Source organism: Pinus tabuliformis, chromosome 3_1, assembly GCF_031772625.1.
Source record: "Pinus tabuliformis cultivar Carrire ecotype Pingquan chromosome 3_1, CPIR1, whole genome shotgun sequence".
Lineage (NCBI taxonomy): Eukaryota > Viridiplantae > Streptophyta > Pinopsida > Pinales > Pinaceae > Pinus > Pinus tabuliformis.
This window is the reverse complement of record NC_142301.1, coordinates 664,111,027-664,124,352: the sequence shown is the minus strand read 5'-3', so window position 1 is coordinate 664,124,352 and position 13,326 is coordinate 664,111,027. Positions and strand designations below refer to the sequence as shown.

The window sequence follows — 13,326 nt, the reverse complement described above, 5'->3', positions numbered from 1 at the left end:
CAAGACTATGATACCCTCGATTGAGCTTTTCTCTACTTCAAGTCATAGGTATGCTGAGAGTGTATTTCATCTGCGTATACCTTATGCTTTGATTGCAGCTACTACACCTTCACTGCGTCTTCATGCCTTGGTCCAATACATGACTGCGGCTTCATGCCTTGGTCCAATACATGACTGCGGCTTCATGCCTTGACAGCGGCTTCATGCGTTGACTGCGTCTTCATGCCTGCTTCTGAATTCTGAACATGATTGCACCTAATACCCTAGCCAAGGTGCAGTCATACCTTAATACAAACCTGTTCCTCCATGCACGAGTTTCCATGTGCGAGTTCTGTGCTTCTTTGGCTGCGTGAACAGATCTCCTTGCTGCATATTAGGTGTCTCCATTTATTGCGTTTAGGGCTGTTTGGACAGCGTATAAGTGCTTCCATTAACTGCGTAAGGATGTCTCCATGACCTGCGTATATGTGTCTCCATGAACTGCGTATGGATGTCTCCATGACCTACGTGTATGTGACTCCATGAACTGCGTATGGATGTCTAGGGCATCATCTGCAGCTAGGGCATCATACAAGGCCAGCATAAAATCTTTAGTCTCTCCTTCTCCAAAAACCCAAAGACGTGGAGAGGAGGAGATCACATGAAGAGGATATCAAAATGACTTCAAGTCCTCTTCTATTTATACTAAAACATAGATGATGAATAGACATGTCTATTGGGCTTCTGAGCCTACATAAGATGTTGGCCGACTTGACAATATGTCTTATAACACAAATAAATTCATAACTCCATGAATACTTGTCGGAATCAGATGATCTTTAGATCAATCCTACACCTCTCGATGAGAGGGATCCAATAAAAACATCAGTTGCCATAAATAAGATGACCCACATGGATTTTGGCCCTAGTTGCCAATTTTAACAAAAGGAAAAACCCAAAATGCATTGTCGGTGGAAGGACTCAAACACAATCTTTTGAGTGTGAGCCAACTTTCTGATCAAGGACACAAGGTTGTCTTTAGTACGAAACACTGTGAGATAAGGAGCTCCTCCTCAGGTGAACTTATAGCTAAGGGAATAAGAGCACCAGATAATGTATATATTTTGAACAAAATTCAAGAAAATAAATGTTATGTAAGTCGAGCAGATGAAAGTTGGCTATGGCACAAACGATTGGGACATATAAGCTTTGATGACTTAATCAATATCAACAAAACAAATGCAGTAAGGGACATTCCAAAAATCATCAAGCCAGATATAGTTGTCTATGGACCATGTTAACATGGAAAACAAACGAGAATCAATTTCAAGACTAAGGAGTTCTCTACATCAAAACCTTTGGAGATCATACAGGTAGATTTATGTGGACCAACCAGAACTCTAGCTCTACAAGGAGAAAGGTATTTTGCTTTATTTGTTGATGACTATACTAGAATGATGTGGGTATACTTTATAAAATTCAAATCCGAAGCTTTTGAATGTTTCAAAATTTTTAAAGCTCTAGTAGAAAATGAGAAAGAATCAAAGATTAAATGCCTTAGAACAGATAGAGGAGGAGAATTTACTTCAAAAGAATTTGATGAATTTTGTAAAGTGCATGGAATCAAAAGAGAGCTCTTTGTTGCTAGAACTCCCAAACAAAATGGAGTAGTAGAAAGAATAAACCAAACTATACAAGAGATGACAAGAAAAATTCTACTAGCAGCAGATTTGCAGCCCAAGTTTTGGAAAGTAGTCGGGACAACAATTTATACCAATGTGGAAAATGTCGAAGTTGGGATTAAATCGACAAGGGTCCAAAAGTTGAAAAACTTGTTAAAGTCGGGAGTTTTGAAAAAGTCTACAAAAAGTCGGGGAAATTAAAAAAAACACAAAATATTCATTTTTATTTTTAATTTTTTGGCATCTAAAGTATCCACAACATCAAATAAATGCATTTCCACATAAACATGTAAAGAAATCTAATATAAAATGTGTATATGAAGTTTAGTGCTACATCACATATCAAAATAGTGAATCAATTTCTGAATCTTAAGTCTTGTTTGGGTCTCAACTCTCAAGAGTCAAAATATCAACAAAAAAATATAATAAATGTATATCATGAGTCATCTAATGTCATGAAGTAATCAATCACTGAGATCCTGTGCCCCTTTTATGAGAATAGGGAATGGATTTTCCTTTTCCTTTAGAGGAAGAAGGCCCAACCCCTGTAAATACAAATGGAGTCAGTCGTCCTCTAGAAGCCGACGAAAGAGGTGGACTCTATCCTATGCTACTTCTGCCCATCCTAGATCGTGTCACCTCCTCCTCATCATCCTCATCCAGCCCTGCCTCTTGACCCTGATGCTGCTCCTCCTCCTCTACCTCTACCTCTCCCTCCCTTGCAACTGCTACCTCCTCTGGATCGACATCTAACCAATTCGGGATTGAGTCCATGGTCGGCTTCTTAGTCATGACCCTCCATGCAGCAGTGGTATCAATATTGTCCAATTAGATGGCTTCCACATCAGGAGGTTTCTGAATTTGTCTCATCCACAGTTGAAGATTGTAGTAGACATAGACCATGTCATTGAGGCATTGGGCCTCCAATCTGTATTAGGGTCATAGATTGTAAATTAGTACTTAGAAAATTTAAATATTAAAAATAATCAAATGAATTCAAAAATTTTAATTTCAATTTTTTTACCTGTTGTGCTTTTTGCTGTGTATTTTTTAAAATACACTCCAATTGCGCTCACACCTAGAGGAACTGCATGTTTGGCTGAACACTCGAATGGTAAGCTTTTAGACATGAGGTACTCTGCCACCATAGCTTGTCCACCAATCATCTACAAGTTAAGAGAAAAATGAGAAACATAAAAAAAAAACATTGAAATTCTAAACTTGAAAGTTTGAAACAAACTGAAGATTACCTGGCATTTTGGTCGTCCTAATCTTAATAGAAATGGTAAAACTAAATGTGCCACCTCCTATCCTATATACCTCCATTTCTTTAGAAATATCTTCACGTTCTTGCTCAGATGCCACCATCCTCTCAACACAAGTGAAGAATGCATCCATCACCTTGGCATCAAATCTGAAACCACAGGCGTAAGAAAATGCGGGGTTGAGGTAGATACCTGCAGCATGAATGGGGCGATGGAGGGATTTGTTCCATCACTCATCAATCACTCTCCATATGACTTGTTGTTTCTCTAACCCCTCGTCTCCGTTATCTTCATAATAAGCACAAATGGCTTCTTTGGCCCTATCCATGGCCTCATCCAAGTAGCCCATTGTGGGCTTGTCTCCATCAACCAATTGGAGAACCCTTACCAAAGGTTCTAAAATGGAAAACACCTCCTCCACTCCTGCCCAAAGGCTCTGATCATATGAAACTAGTCTGCATATGCCCTCTCCCTCTAGCTTGCGGATAATAGATAAAGCATGCCAATCTAGTGAAAGAAACATGCTCTTCACATCCCACAAAGAATTCAACAGAGACTGAAGAGATATGAAAGTAGTGGCAAATCGTTTACTGGCAGGACACACCAACTCTTTGTTGTTGGTGAATCTTCTCATCAAGCTAAGCACAGATGCATGATTATATATAAATTTTGTTATGCTCCTGGATGATTCAGTAATATCCCTCACAATAGGAATCTTACCTATATCCTCTAACATCAAGTCAATGCAATGAGCAACACAAGGTGTCCAAAACAAGTTAGGATACCTCTCCATAAGCAACTTGTCAGCTGCAACATAATTTGCAGCATTTGCTGTTATGATTTGGACAACATTGCTTGGGCATACTTCTTGAATGAAGATGTTCAACAACTCACATAATAAACGTGCATCTTTAATGTGTGCAGATGCATCAACAGATTTCATAAACATTTTCCCCTTGGGACAACTAACCAAAAAGTTAAGAAGGGTCCTACCCTTCTAGTTAGTGCAACCATCTGACATGACTGTGCATCCAGTGTGTTCCCATGATGCCTTAAACTCCGCCAGTCTAGAAGTGCAATCGATCTTTCCATCTTGAAGAAGAGGTCCTCTCAATTCTACAAAGGTGGGGGCTTTGTAACCCGGGCCAACGACAACAACAACATCAACCATAGGTTGGTAGAATGGGTTTGTCTTGGCAATGTTGAACGAAACATCACTCCATAGAAGACAATTACTGACCAACCTGTCATCTTCTGCCTTTTCCTTTTATTTTAAGTGTTGATTTGATGCCAGGTTGTGCACCAGGTGTGGTTCTAGGAACAAAAAAAGATGAGAAAGCTGAGGGGTTGGGAGTAGGGACATATGGGTGTGGAAGGTGATGCTGAAGAAGCACTCTCACTTCCCCCCACTCTTGAGGCCCCTACAAGTTGGATTTTTAGTGCTTCCCTGGTGTCTTTTCCCTCCTCTTTATCCATCAACGATTGAATGGCCTGTTGGATGATTTATTGAGATGGATTTGGGCAAAGGTCTACATTATGCCTCAAATGGAATTTTAATTTGTTGATACCTCTTGACACATGTTTGCCACAAAACTTGCAAGTCAAATACATTCTATTGATCCCCCCAGATTCGGATATAGTATTAGGTTCACCATATTCCCACATATCACATCCAAAATCCTTGGCATTTTGTTTTAAACTTTGAACTTGAATTTGAACTCGGGCACAATTTTTTTTTGAAAAGAATAAAAAATTTCCCATCACATAAGAATTAAACACAAATGCAATTGTTGATTTTAGATTTTAAATCCCTGTTCGCACTCACTTGAACACACTCAGATTCAGTAAACAAGGGTTTGAATTTTTGTCATTTGATTCTTGAAAGTTGAAGTTTTGCTTCAATCTAGATTTTGATTCAAAATTCTAGGCAAAAATAAGATAAAAACAAACTAATAGATTTATAGAAAGATTTAAGAAGCCATTTGTGTAACAAAGACTAAGAGGGAAATTAAAATACATGCCTGGCAGCAACAATTCGACACTTTGAATCTCTCACGTTGAGCAGTAGACAAATCTCCAAATCCCCTCCACAAAACTAGTAGATCTCGTCCTCTTGGGCAATGGAAAACAACTACTCTCTCCATAGGGACGAATGGGAGCAAAAACAACAAACAAATGTGTTTTTCCCCCCTTTTCGGCCTCTTATCCGTGACCTGGGAAAGAGGGACGATTTTTTTGGTTGACTCCCGATAAAATCGGGATTAATTCGATTTATTCCCGATTTTTTCATCAGTGAAAAAGTCAGCAAAAAGTCGGCTGATTTAATCGTTTTGATGAGAAACTCAGATTTTTGGGATTTAATCCCGACTTTTTGCAGACTTTTTCCACATTGGTTTATACCTTGAATCGAACTCAACTAAGACCAAATAACGACAAGACACCATACGAACTATGGAAAGAGAGACCTACTTCGGTAAAGTACTTTAGAATCTTTGGAAGCAAATGTTTTATGAAGATCAATAATGACTCACCGGGAAAATTTGATTCTCGGTTCGATGAAGGAATACTTCTTGGATGTTCAAGCAAAGATTACAAATGCTACAATAATCGACTACGAAAAGTAGTAGAAAGCATTGATGTAAAAATTGACGAAGCCCTTCCAGAAAAAGAAATTGAAGTCCATGAAGAAGATCCTATCCTTGAAGAATTCGAAGAAGAAGAGTCAACAAAAGAGGAAAAAGATCAAGAAAAACAAAAAGAACCATCTCAAACTCCTTCAAAAGTGAAATTCCTCCAAAAACATCATCCGGAAGAGTAGATTATTGGCAATGTAGATGAGGGAATACAAACCCAAAGAAGGATGACAAGTACACCAAGGAAAGATGATGTTTCTCTCTTATCTATGATAGAACCAGAAACTTTTACTCAAGCAAGTAAGGATCCTCATTGGGTGGAAGCCATGGAAGAAGAAATGTCTCAAATCGAGAAGAATGAAACATGGGAGTTGGTACCTCGTCCAAAAGATAAAAATATAATTGGAACCAAGTGGGTGTTCAAAAACAAAATGAATGAAGATGGACAAATCATTAGAAATAAGGCAAGGCTTGTTTGTAAAGGTTATTCACAAATTGAAGGAATCGACTTTGAAGAAACCTTTGCACCGGTAGCTCGTATGGAAGCTATAAGGATGTTTTTGGCATTTTCTTGCTCAAAAGGATTCAAAGTCTATCAAATGGACGTAAAATCAACATTTTTGAATGGGGAACTCAAGGAAGAAGTCTACATGGAGCAACCAGAAGGGTTTGATCTAGCAGAAGGAAAATACTTTGTATGTAAGTTGAAAAAGGAATTATATGGATTGAAACAAGCTCCTAGAGCTTGGTACGCAAGATTGGATCACTATCTACAACAACAAGGCTTCAAAAAGGGAGTGGCAGGAAGTAATCTCTACATGAAGATGGACAAGGATAAATTACTAGTCACTGTTGTCTATGTTGATGGTCGGATTTTTGCTAGCAATGATGATGAGATGATCCATGAGTTTGCTCAAAATATGTCAATAGAGTTCGAAATGTCGATGATTGGTGTGTTGTCTTACTTCCTTGGACTACAAGTATCTCAAACCACAACAAACATGTCCATATCTCAAGCAAAATATCTTAAAGACATGCTTAAAAGATATGGGATGGAATAATGTGCACCTATGAGCACATCGATGACCACAGACTGCAAATTAAACGAAGATGATGAATCCCCCTCGATAGATGCAACTCTTTACAGGTCAATAATTGGAGCTCTCCTATACTTAATTGCTACAAGACCCGACATTATGCAAGCAGTAGGAATGGTGGGAAGATTTCAATTAGCTCCTAAGCAATCCCATTTGTTGGTTGTGAAAATAATTCTCAGATACTTGAAAGGAACTCCTGACTTTGGTCTTTGGTATCCCAAAAGCACAACTCTTACAGTGACAACTTACACCGATGTTGATTGGGCTGGAAGCGTGGACGATCGAAAAAGTACCAGCGGAAATGCATTCTTCATGGGAGATTGTCTAGTATCTTGGCTCAACAAAAAGAAATCATCTATATCTCTTTCCACAGCTGAAGCTGAATATATAGCTATTGCAAATTGTTGTACACAGATACTATGGATGAAGGAAGCTTTGAAGGATGTCAACATAGAAACTAAACAACCAATCACCATCTATTGTGACAACACTAGTGGCATCAACCTCTCAAAGAATCTAGTAATGCACTCAAAGACCAAACATATTCCAATCAAATATCACTTCCTCTGTGAACAGGTTGCTGAACAAAATATCAAGGTGGAATACTTCAATACAAAAGAGCAAATTGCATATATCTTTACAAAACCTATTCCACGAGAAGCATTTGAACACCTTCGACAAAAGATGGGGGTTATTACTCTGGCATCACATTAGATAATCATCTTCACAAGAGTAGGGACGACATGTCAGGGGGAGCACCATGATAAAGGAAACAGTTTGATAGGGGGAGTACTTGGGCACCCCATTTGCCATTGATGTCAAAGGGGGAGAGAATGGTGAAATATTTCCATCAATGACAAAGGGGGAGATTGCTGGGCAATAATTGTCATTGATGAAATATATATTGTTGAGCTCTCCTAGTAAATGTCACCATGAAGCCTTACATTTCCAAATGAGCTTACTCTCCATTAAGCCATTTTGTCCTACCTCGAATTCTACACTAATTAATGACCAGTCACATTAAAAAATGTCTTTTCGCTACGTTAGAGACAACCTCTCAATTTGATACCTATATCATCTTTTAGAGCATAAATTTGCCTTTACAATGAGCTCTTACTTGGCCCGAAACTCCAAATAGTTTGGGAGATATCATTTTTTTAAGTTAAGAATATTATTTTGGACAGTGAATCGACCTATAGTGGCCTACTAATGTTGGCCTATTTGTAGAGACATGAACACTATATATTAGGCATACGTATTCATTCTTCATCCATCCAGTTCGATCACAAGAAGAATATAAAAAAAATCAGGAAGTGATATATCTAGGTGTCTAGCTTGATTGGTGGACTGTCCCTCGGGATTATGACAGTGACAGGTAGGGACTGTACCTCAGCTCTTTGGCTCTATATCTCGGGTGTGTGTCATTGTACCTCGGCTCTATATCTCAGGTATGCCTCTACACTTTTGGTTGGTAGCTTTGTATCTTCGGACTGTGGTTTTACCTTATTCACTGAAATCAGATCTTTGGATGAGAACAATGAATCGGATCTTGTGAACTGGAACTCGTACCTTGTGTACTGTATTCTCGGATCTTTGGTGGAGAGTTGTGACCCGGAACTCGGATCTCGTGGACTGTATACTCGGTTTTTTTAGTGGAGAATTGTGACTCAGAACTCGGATCCCGTGAACTGTAATCTTAGATCTTTGGTTGAACTCATATCTTGTGAACTGTGACTCTAATCATTACACAGTGAGTTTAGACCTCAGCTCTAGTAGGGTAGTTTGGGCTTCAAATTTAGACTTCATAATAATTAGCAACAAGGCAGTGTCTTAGTATTCGGATTTAATCATAGTAAATCTCCTTGGACTATAAAGAACCTAACTGTAGCATCATTTGAACAACAACACAATGGTTTTGTAGAACTCCTTTTTTGACAATGAAGAACTTTCTCTTGAACAATCAATTGATGAAGTGGAACCCAAAATTGAAGACAACACAGTGAAGCCTTTGGAAAGTGATTGAACAGTGAAGTCTTTGGGAGTTAATTGAACAATGAAGAATTATATCAAGGACATTCAAGTAAGTACTACTCTCCTTCTCTATTAAAAGAAGCAAAAAATGATTGGTGTCCTAGGGATTGGTGCTCCTAAACGCAAGGTTGGAGCCTTGGATAAAATAGGGTCGAAGCCCTAGAGGTCGGAACCTCATCAAGTCCAAGTTGGTGCTTGGCAAACAATCATCATTTATTGTATTCAATCTCTTCTATACTTGATAAAATCATTATTGTACATTTTTCTGATTAAATTGTGAAGAATCTAACTGGTAAAAATAACGATTGAAAAGAAATATTGATTCACCCCCCTCTCAGTATTTCGAACTGGCATTTCTTCTTGGTAAATGGAATTCCCACAAATGTTTTGACTTGATTTTAATATTTGGGAATTTCCATCTCATTTTTTAATATTTTGAATTTTCACTTGGAGAGAATTTTTTATTTTTCTCTCATTTTATTTTCTAGCTAATTATTTGCAATTTTTTTGCCAGAAATTAGAAAAGTGGGTTTTAGAGGGGTAAATACATATTTTTCCACCCTCAAAGTATGTCTAGATAGAGGTTTAGAGGTCTAATTTTGATTATTCATAGCCCCTACAACTTCTATAGACAACACTTATTACATTTTACATCAAATTATTAAAAATTTCCAAATCCTGACCAGTGGGAAATTTGTAATAATTAAAAACTGACCCCTAGACTCAACCAAAATCTGAGAAACTTTAGAGATGATCTAGTATGGCAATTTACATTGACTCTAGATACTAGGATTCACCTAAGACTTTACCATCAAACCTCACTCTAGCTTTGGGGGATATTTGGGAGAAAAACTCAGCTAATTATTTAGTGTTGATAAACAGAAATACCTAGCTAAGGAAAAAACTCCCTAGAGTGAAAACTCTTTAACAAAATCCTAAGCTATGTAGGCCTTTTACATGGCTGTATTTTCATCACACCATAATCTTTCTTATAATAACCTCGCAGAGCTGTAGAATTTGGAAAACAAAATGATGACCAGAAGCTGAATGATGATGAAGAATTCTGAAACTTTGGATGTTCTGACAATGTTGAGATGCTCTGAAATGTGCTTTGATCATGGAATGGTTGACCAAACATCATATGCAATTTGAGTGGTCAACAGGACTTATGGCATTGGAGTTTTTTGTAAGGTGGCATGTCTCAAGCTCTATATTTGGCTTTTTAGTTTTAGCTGCATCAACCTTGAGCTTATAGCTCTTAAAAAGAGGCTTTCCTACTTGGGATTGTTAAGTATGAAGAATATAAACAGGTCAGATCTTCTTAAATGTATTTAAGTCACAATATAATGTATTTGTCAAAAGAAAGAGAAATTTTATTTTATTATTATTAAATTGACTTATTAAAGCATGGGTTTCATGCTTGGGTCGACTGTTTTTAGGTCAAAGCCTCCATTGAAGGCTTCTAGGGTTTATGTCAAGTGTCTTTGTACATGTCATAACGTAAATAACCCTTCTTGGGATTTATTTGTCAAAGAAGAAATTTATTTTATTATATTTTAGGACTTCTAGGCCTCCTCCACCAAGTCGGCCTCAAGGAAGGACAAGTCGGCCTCAAACAAGGTAATTCGACCTCACAAGAACCCTATATATTGGAGCAACTCGACCTCATTTGTGGAACAAGTCAAGCAAGTTCGATTTGGAGCAACTAGAAATCTTTAAGTAATTTCCCGAGAAAATTAGGAAAACTTATAAACCGGGACATTACATAACATCTAGTTTGTTGTCCATAATTGATCTTACTTGGTCCAAGGTACCTCCAACGTCCAACTTGACCCTTCTAATGGCTAGTTGACTCACCAAATGGCTAGTTTGGTTGACGTTTCTTGCTTATTGAACTCGACTTGACCACCTTTGACTGAGTCCAATTGAGAGAAGAAGATTGGGCATTAGGAAACTATCATTTGCTCAAGGCTGAAAGATATCATTATTTCTTGAACTTTGTGCCTCATCTTAGTAGTTGTTGTTCACAGTTTTTTCTCATTTCTATTTAGTTTATAATATATTGTTTCTTTGCTTGAAATTGGTGAAAATTGTAGGGTTTGGTCACTGGAAAACACAATATGAAGGGAGTTAAAGTGGCTGATACCCCTGAGGTGGATGCTATAGATGAGCCAAGCAGGCATGAATTTCCTGAAGTTGATGTAGAAAAGGATACTAGAAAAGATGAGGTTGTTAACAAGTTTGAAGAGGAAGAAAATGCCAACAAGTATGATGAGGTAAGATACTTACTAGATATAGTTTTGCTGAATAGTGATAGTACAGAAGGGAGGGCATCCCTCCAAACATGTTCAATATCCACACACTTAATTGGGAACCTGATTTGGATGAAGTTCAATTCAAAAGAGTTTCCATCTCTCTCTCATTCTCTGAGACAAATATCTGGACAGCCAAATTTCCCATTGTGTAACTGGAGTACTATTGTAGGTTCTCTGCATTATAATTTTATTTCTATTGACGAACTTACTGAAATTTTTCTGTACTCAATTTTTGGTATCCTGATTGAGTTATACATTCATTATTTTTGTTTAAAAATTGCCCGGAATTGCAGCGCGTGTCACTTGCCTATCACCGTTCCTCACTAAGAGTGCTGAATTTTCCATTTTCCTCCTCCTTTTGAGACTGTAGGAAAATACTGTGCACAGATGGTGGAGAGAGAAAATAAAATATTTCATTAATTTTATGGTAGAGTTACATCTAATATCTCTCACACATTCATAGTTCATCGGATGACTTATTTAAATTTTATATCACCACTAGCTGGTTAGGTGGTTTAGCCAGCTGTAACATCATTATCGAAATTGCATTGCCTTGGTAACAGTTTACCAATACCTTTATGTGACGTAAACAGTAATGATTCATGAACATAAATGTTGAGTGCCACCAGTCCAACAATCTCGTCCCCAGAAAAAATAACACGAAATAACAAATTTTTTTGTGTCATTTGTTACCCAAAGATATCACCATTTCTTGAAATTTGTGCAGCATTTTAGTACACATTGTTTTTACTTTCTGTTTTTCCTTTTTAGTTTGTTATTGATCTTTTTATTTGCACACAATTGCCCAAAATTGCAGGATGTGGTCACTACGGAACGGAATATAAAGGGATTTGAAAAAGTCAATGCCTCTAAAGTGAATCTTGTAGATGAGCTGGTCAAGGATAAAGTTCCTGAAGCTATCACAAATTCTTGAAAGCTTTGCATTTTTAGCACTTATTGTTTGTACATTTTGTTATTGCCATTTAGTTTATAATTGATTGTTTTCTTACACAAAATTGCAGGGTCTGGTCACTGGAAAATACAATACTAAGGGTGTTGAAGAGGCTATTGCCACTGAGGTGAATCTAATAGATGAAATGGTCAAGCATAAAGCTCCTGAAGTTAACGTAGAGGAGACTACAAATGATGAGGATGTGGACGTGTTTGAAAATGCAGAAAATGCCAAAAAGGACTACCAGGTAACATGCTTGTTAGAAGTAGCTCCACTGAATATTGATGAACAGAGAAGGGAGGACATGCCTTCAAAGTTCAAACATACTGAAATGCCACATATTTCCTTAGAAACCTGATTTGGATACATTTTACATCTAAATTTTTTCTATCTTACTTTTAGTCTCACGCTCTTTTTCTTTGAGACAAATACCTGGACTGCTACATTTTCAATTGTGTAACTTGAGTACTATTCTACATTCTTTGGATTGTAATTCTAGTTTAATTCATGAACTTCCTAACATTTTATAGTACTCTTTTGATTTTTGTTATTCTTATTAGGTTAGAATTTCCTAAAAAATGCTCAGAATTACTAGGTTTGTGTCTTGTGCGTAGCACTGTTAACAATGAGGAGTGCTAACTTTTCTCTTTTCTTCCCTCTTCTGAGACCACCCTTGAGATCAATTTCAGTACTACTATGCTTCAGTACTGCTTGTGGTATATCCACAGCTTCAACTAGTGGAGCCTTTTGGTGTTTTCCAATTGAAAGAAAAGGTTGGGTATTAGGAAACTAGCATTTCCTTGGCCTGAAGATATCTCAATTTCTTGAACTTTGTGCATCCTTTTAGCATTTATTGTTCATAGTTTTTTTCTTATTCTCATCCAGTTTATAATTTATTGTTTTCTTGCACTAAATTGGTGAAATATGTAGGGTTTGGTCACTGGAAAACACAATACGAAGGGTGTTGAAGTGGCTGATACCCCTGAGGTGAATCTTATAGATGAGCCAAGCAAGCATGCAGTTCCTGAAGTTGATGTAGAAAAGGATACTGGAACAGATGAGGATGTCAACAAGTTTGAAAAAGAAAAAAATGCCAATAACGATGACAACGTACTTATTGTTCATATTTTTTATTATTTCCATCGAGTTTATAATTTATTATTTTCTTGCACTAAATTGGTGAAAATTGTAGGGTTTGGTCACTCGAATACACAATACTAAGGAAGTTGAAGTGGCTGATACGCTTGAGGTGGATATTATAGATGGGCAAAGCAAATATGAAGTTCCTGAAATTGATGTAGAAAAGGGTACTAGAAAAGATGAGGATGTGAACAAGTTTGAAAAGGAAGAAAATGCCAGTAAGGATGACAAG

The 13,326-nt window shown here is 37.3% G+C and overlaps 1 protein-coding gene across 11 annotated transcripts in view; it reads left to right on the top strand.

Moving 5' to 3' along the window:
- The window catches only part of LOC149188857 (uncharacterized), a 405,877-nt gene that overhangs the window by 70,353 nt on the left and 322,198 nt on the right, over nucleotides 1-13,326 (top strand). For 5 of the 11 annotated variants that reach the window (XM_089411721.1, XM_089411722.1, XM_089411713.1 and 2 more), the window contains 5 exons: nucleotides 10,784-10,963; nucleotides 11,820-11,909; nucleotides 12,025-12,201; nucleotides 12,885-13,064; nucleotides 13,147-13,326. In XM_089411721.1, coding sequence (XP_089267847.1) covers nucleotides 10,784-10,963; nucleotides 11,820-11,909; nucleotides 12,025-12,201; nucleotides 12,885-13,064; nucleotides 13,147-13,326 — 807 coding nt within the window. The remainder of the gene's footprint in view (nucleotides 1-10,783; nucleotides 10,964-11,819; nucleotides 11,910-12,024; nucleotides 12,202-12,884; nucleotides 13,065-13,146) is intronic. The other 6 variants (XM_089411720.1, XM_089411719.1, XM_089411716.1 and 3 more) reach the window with 5 other exon arrangements.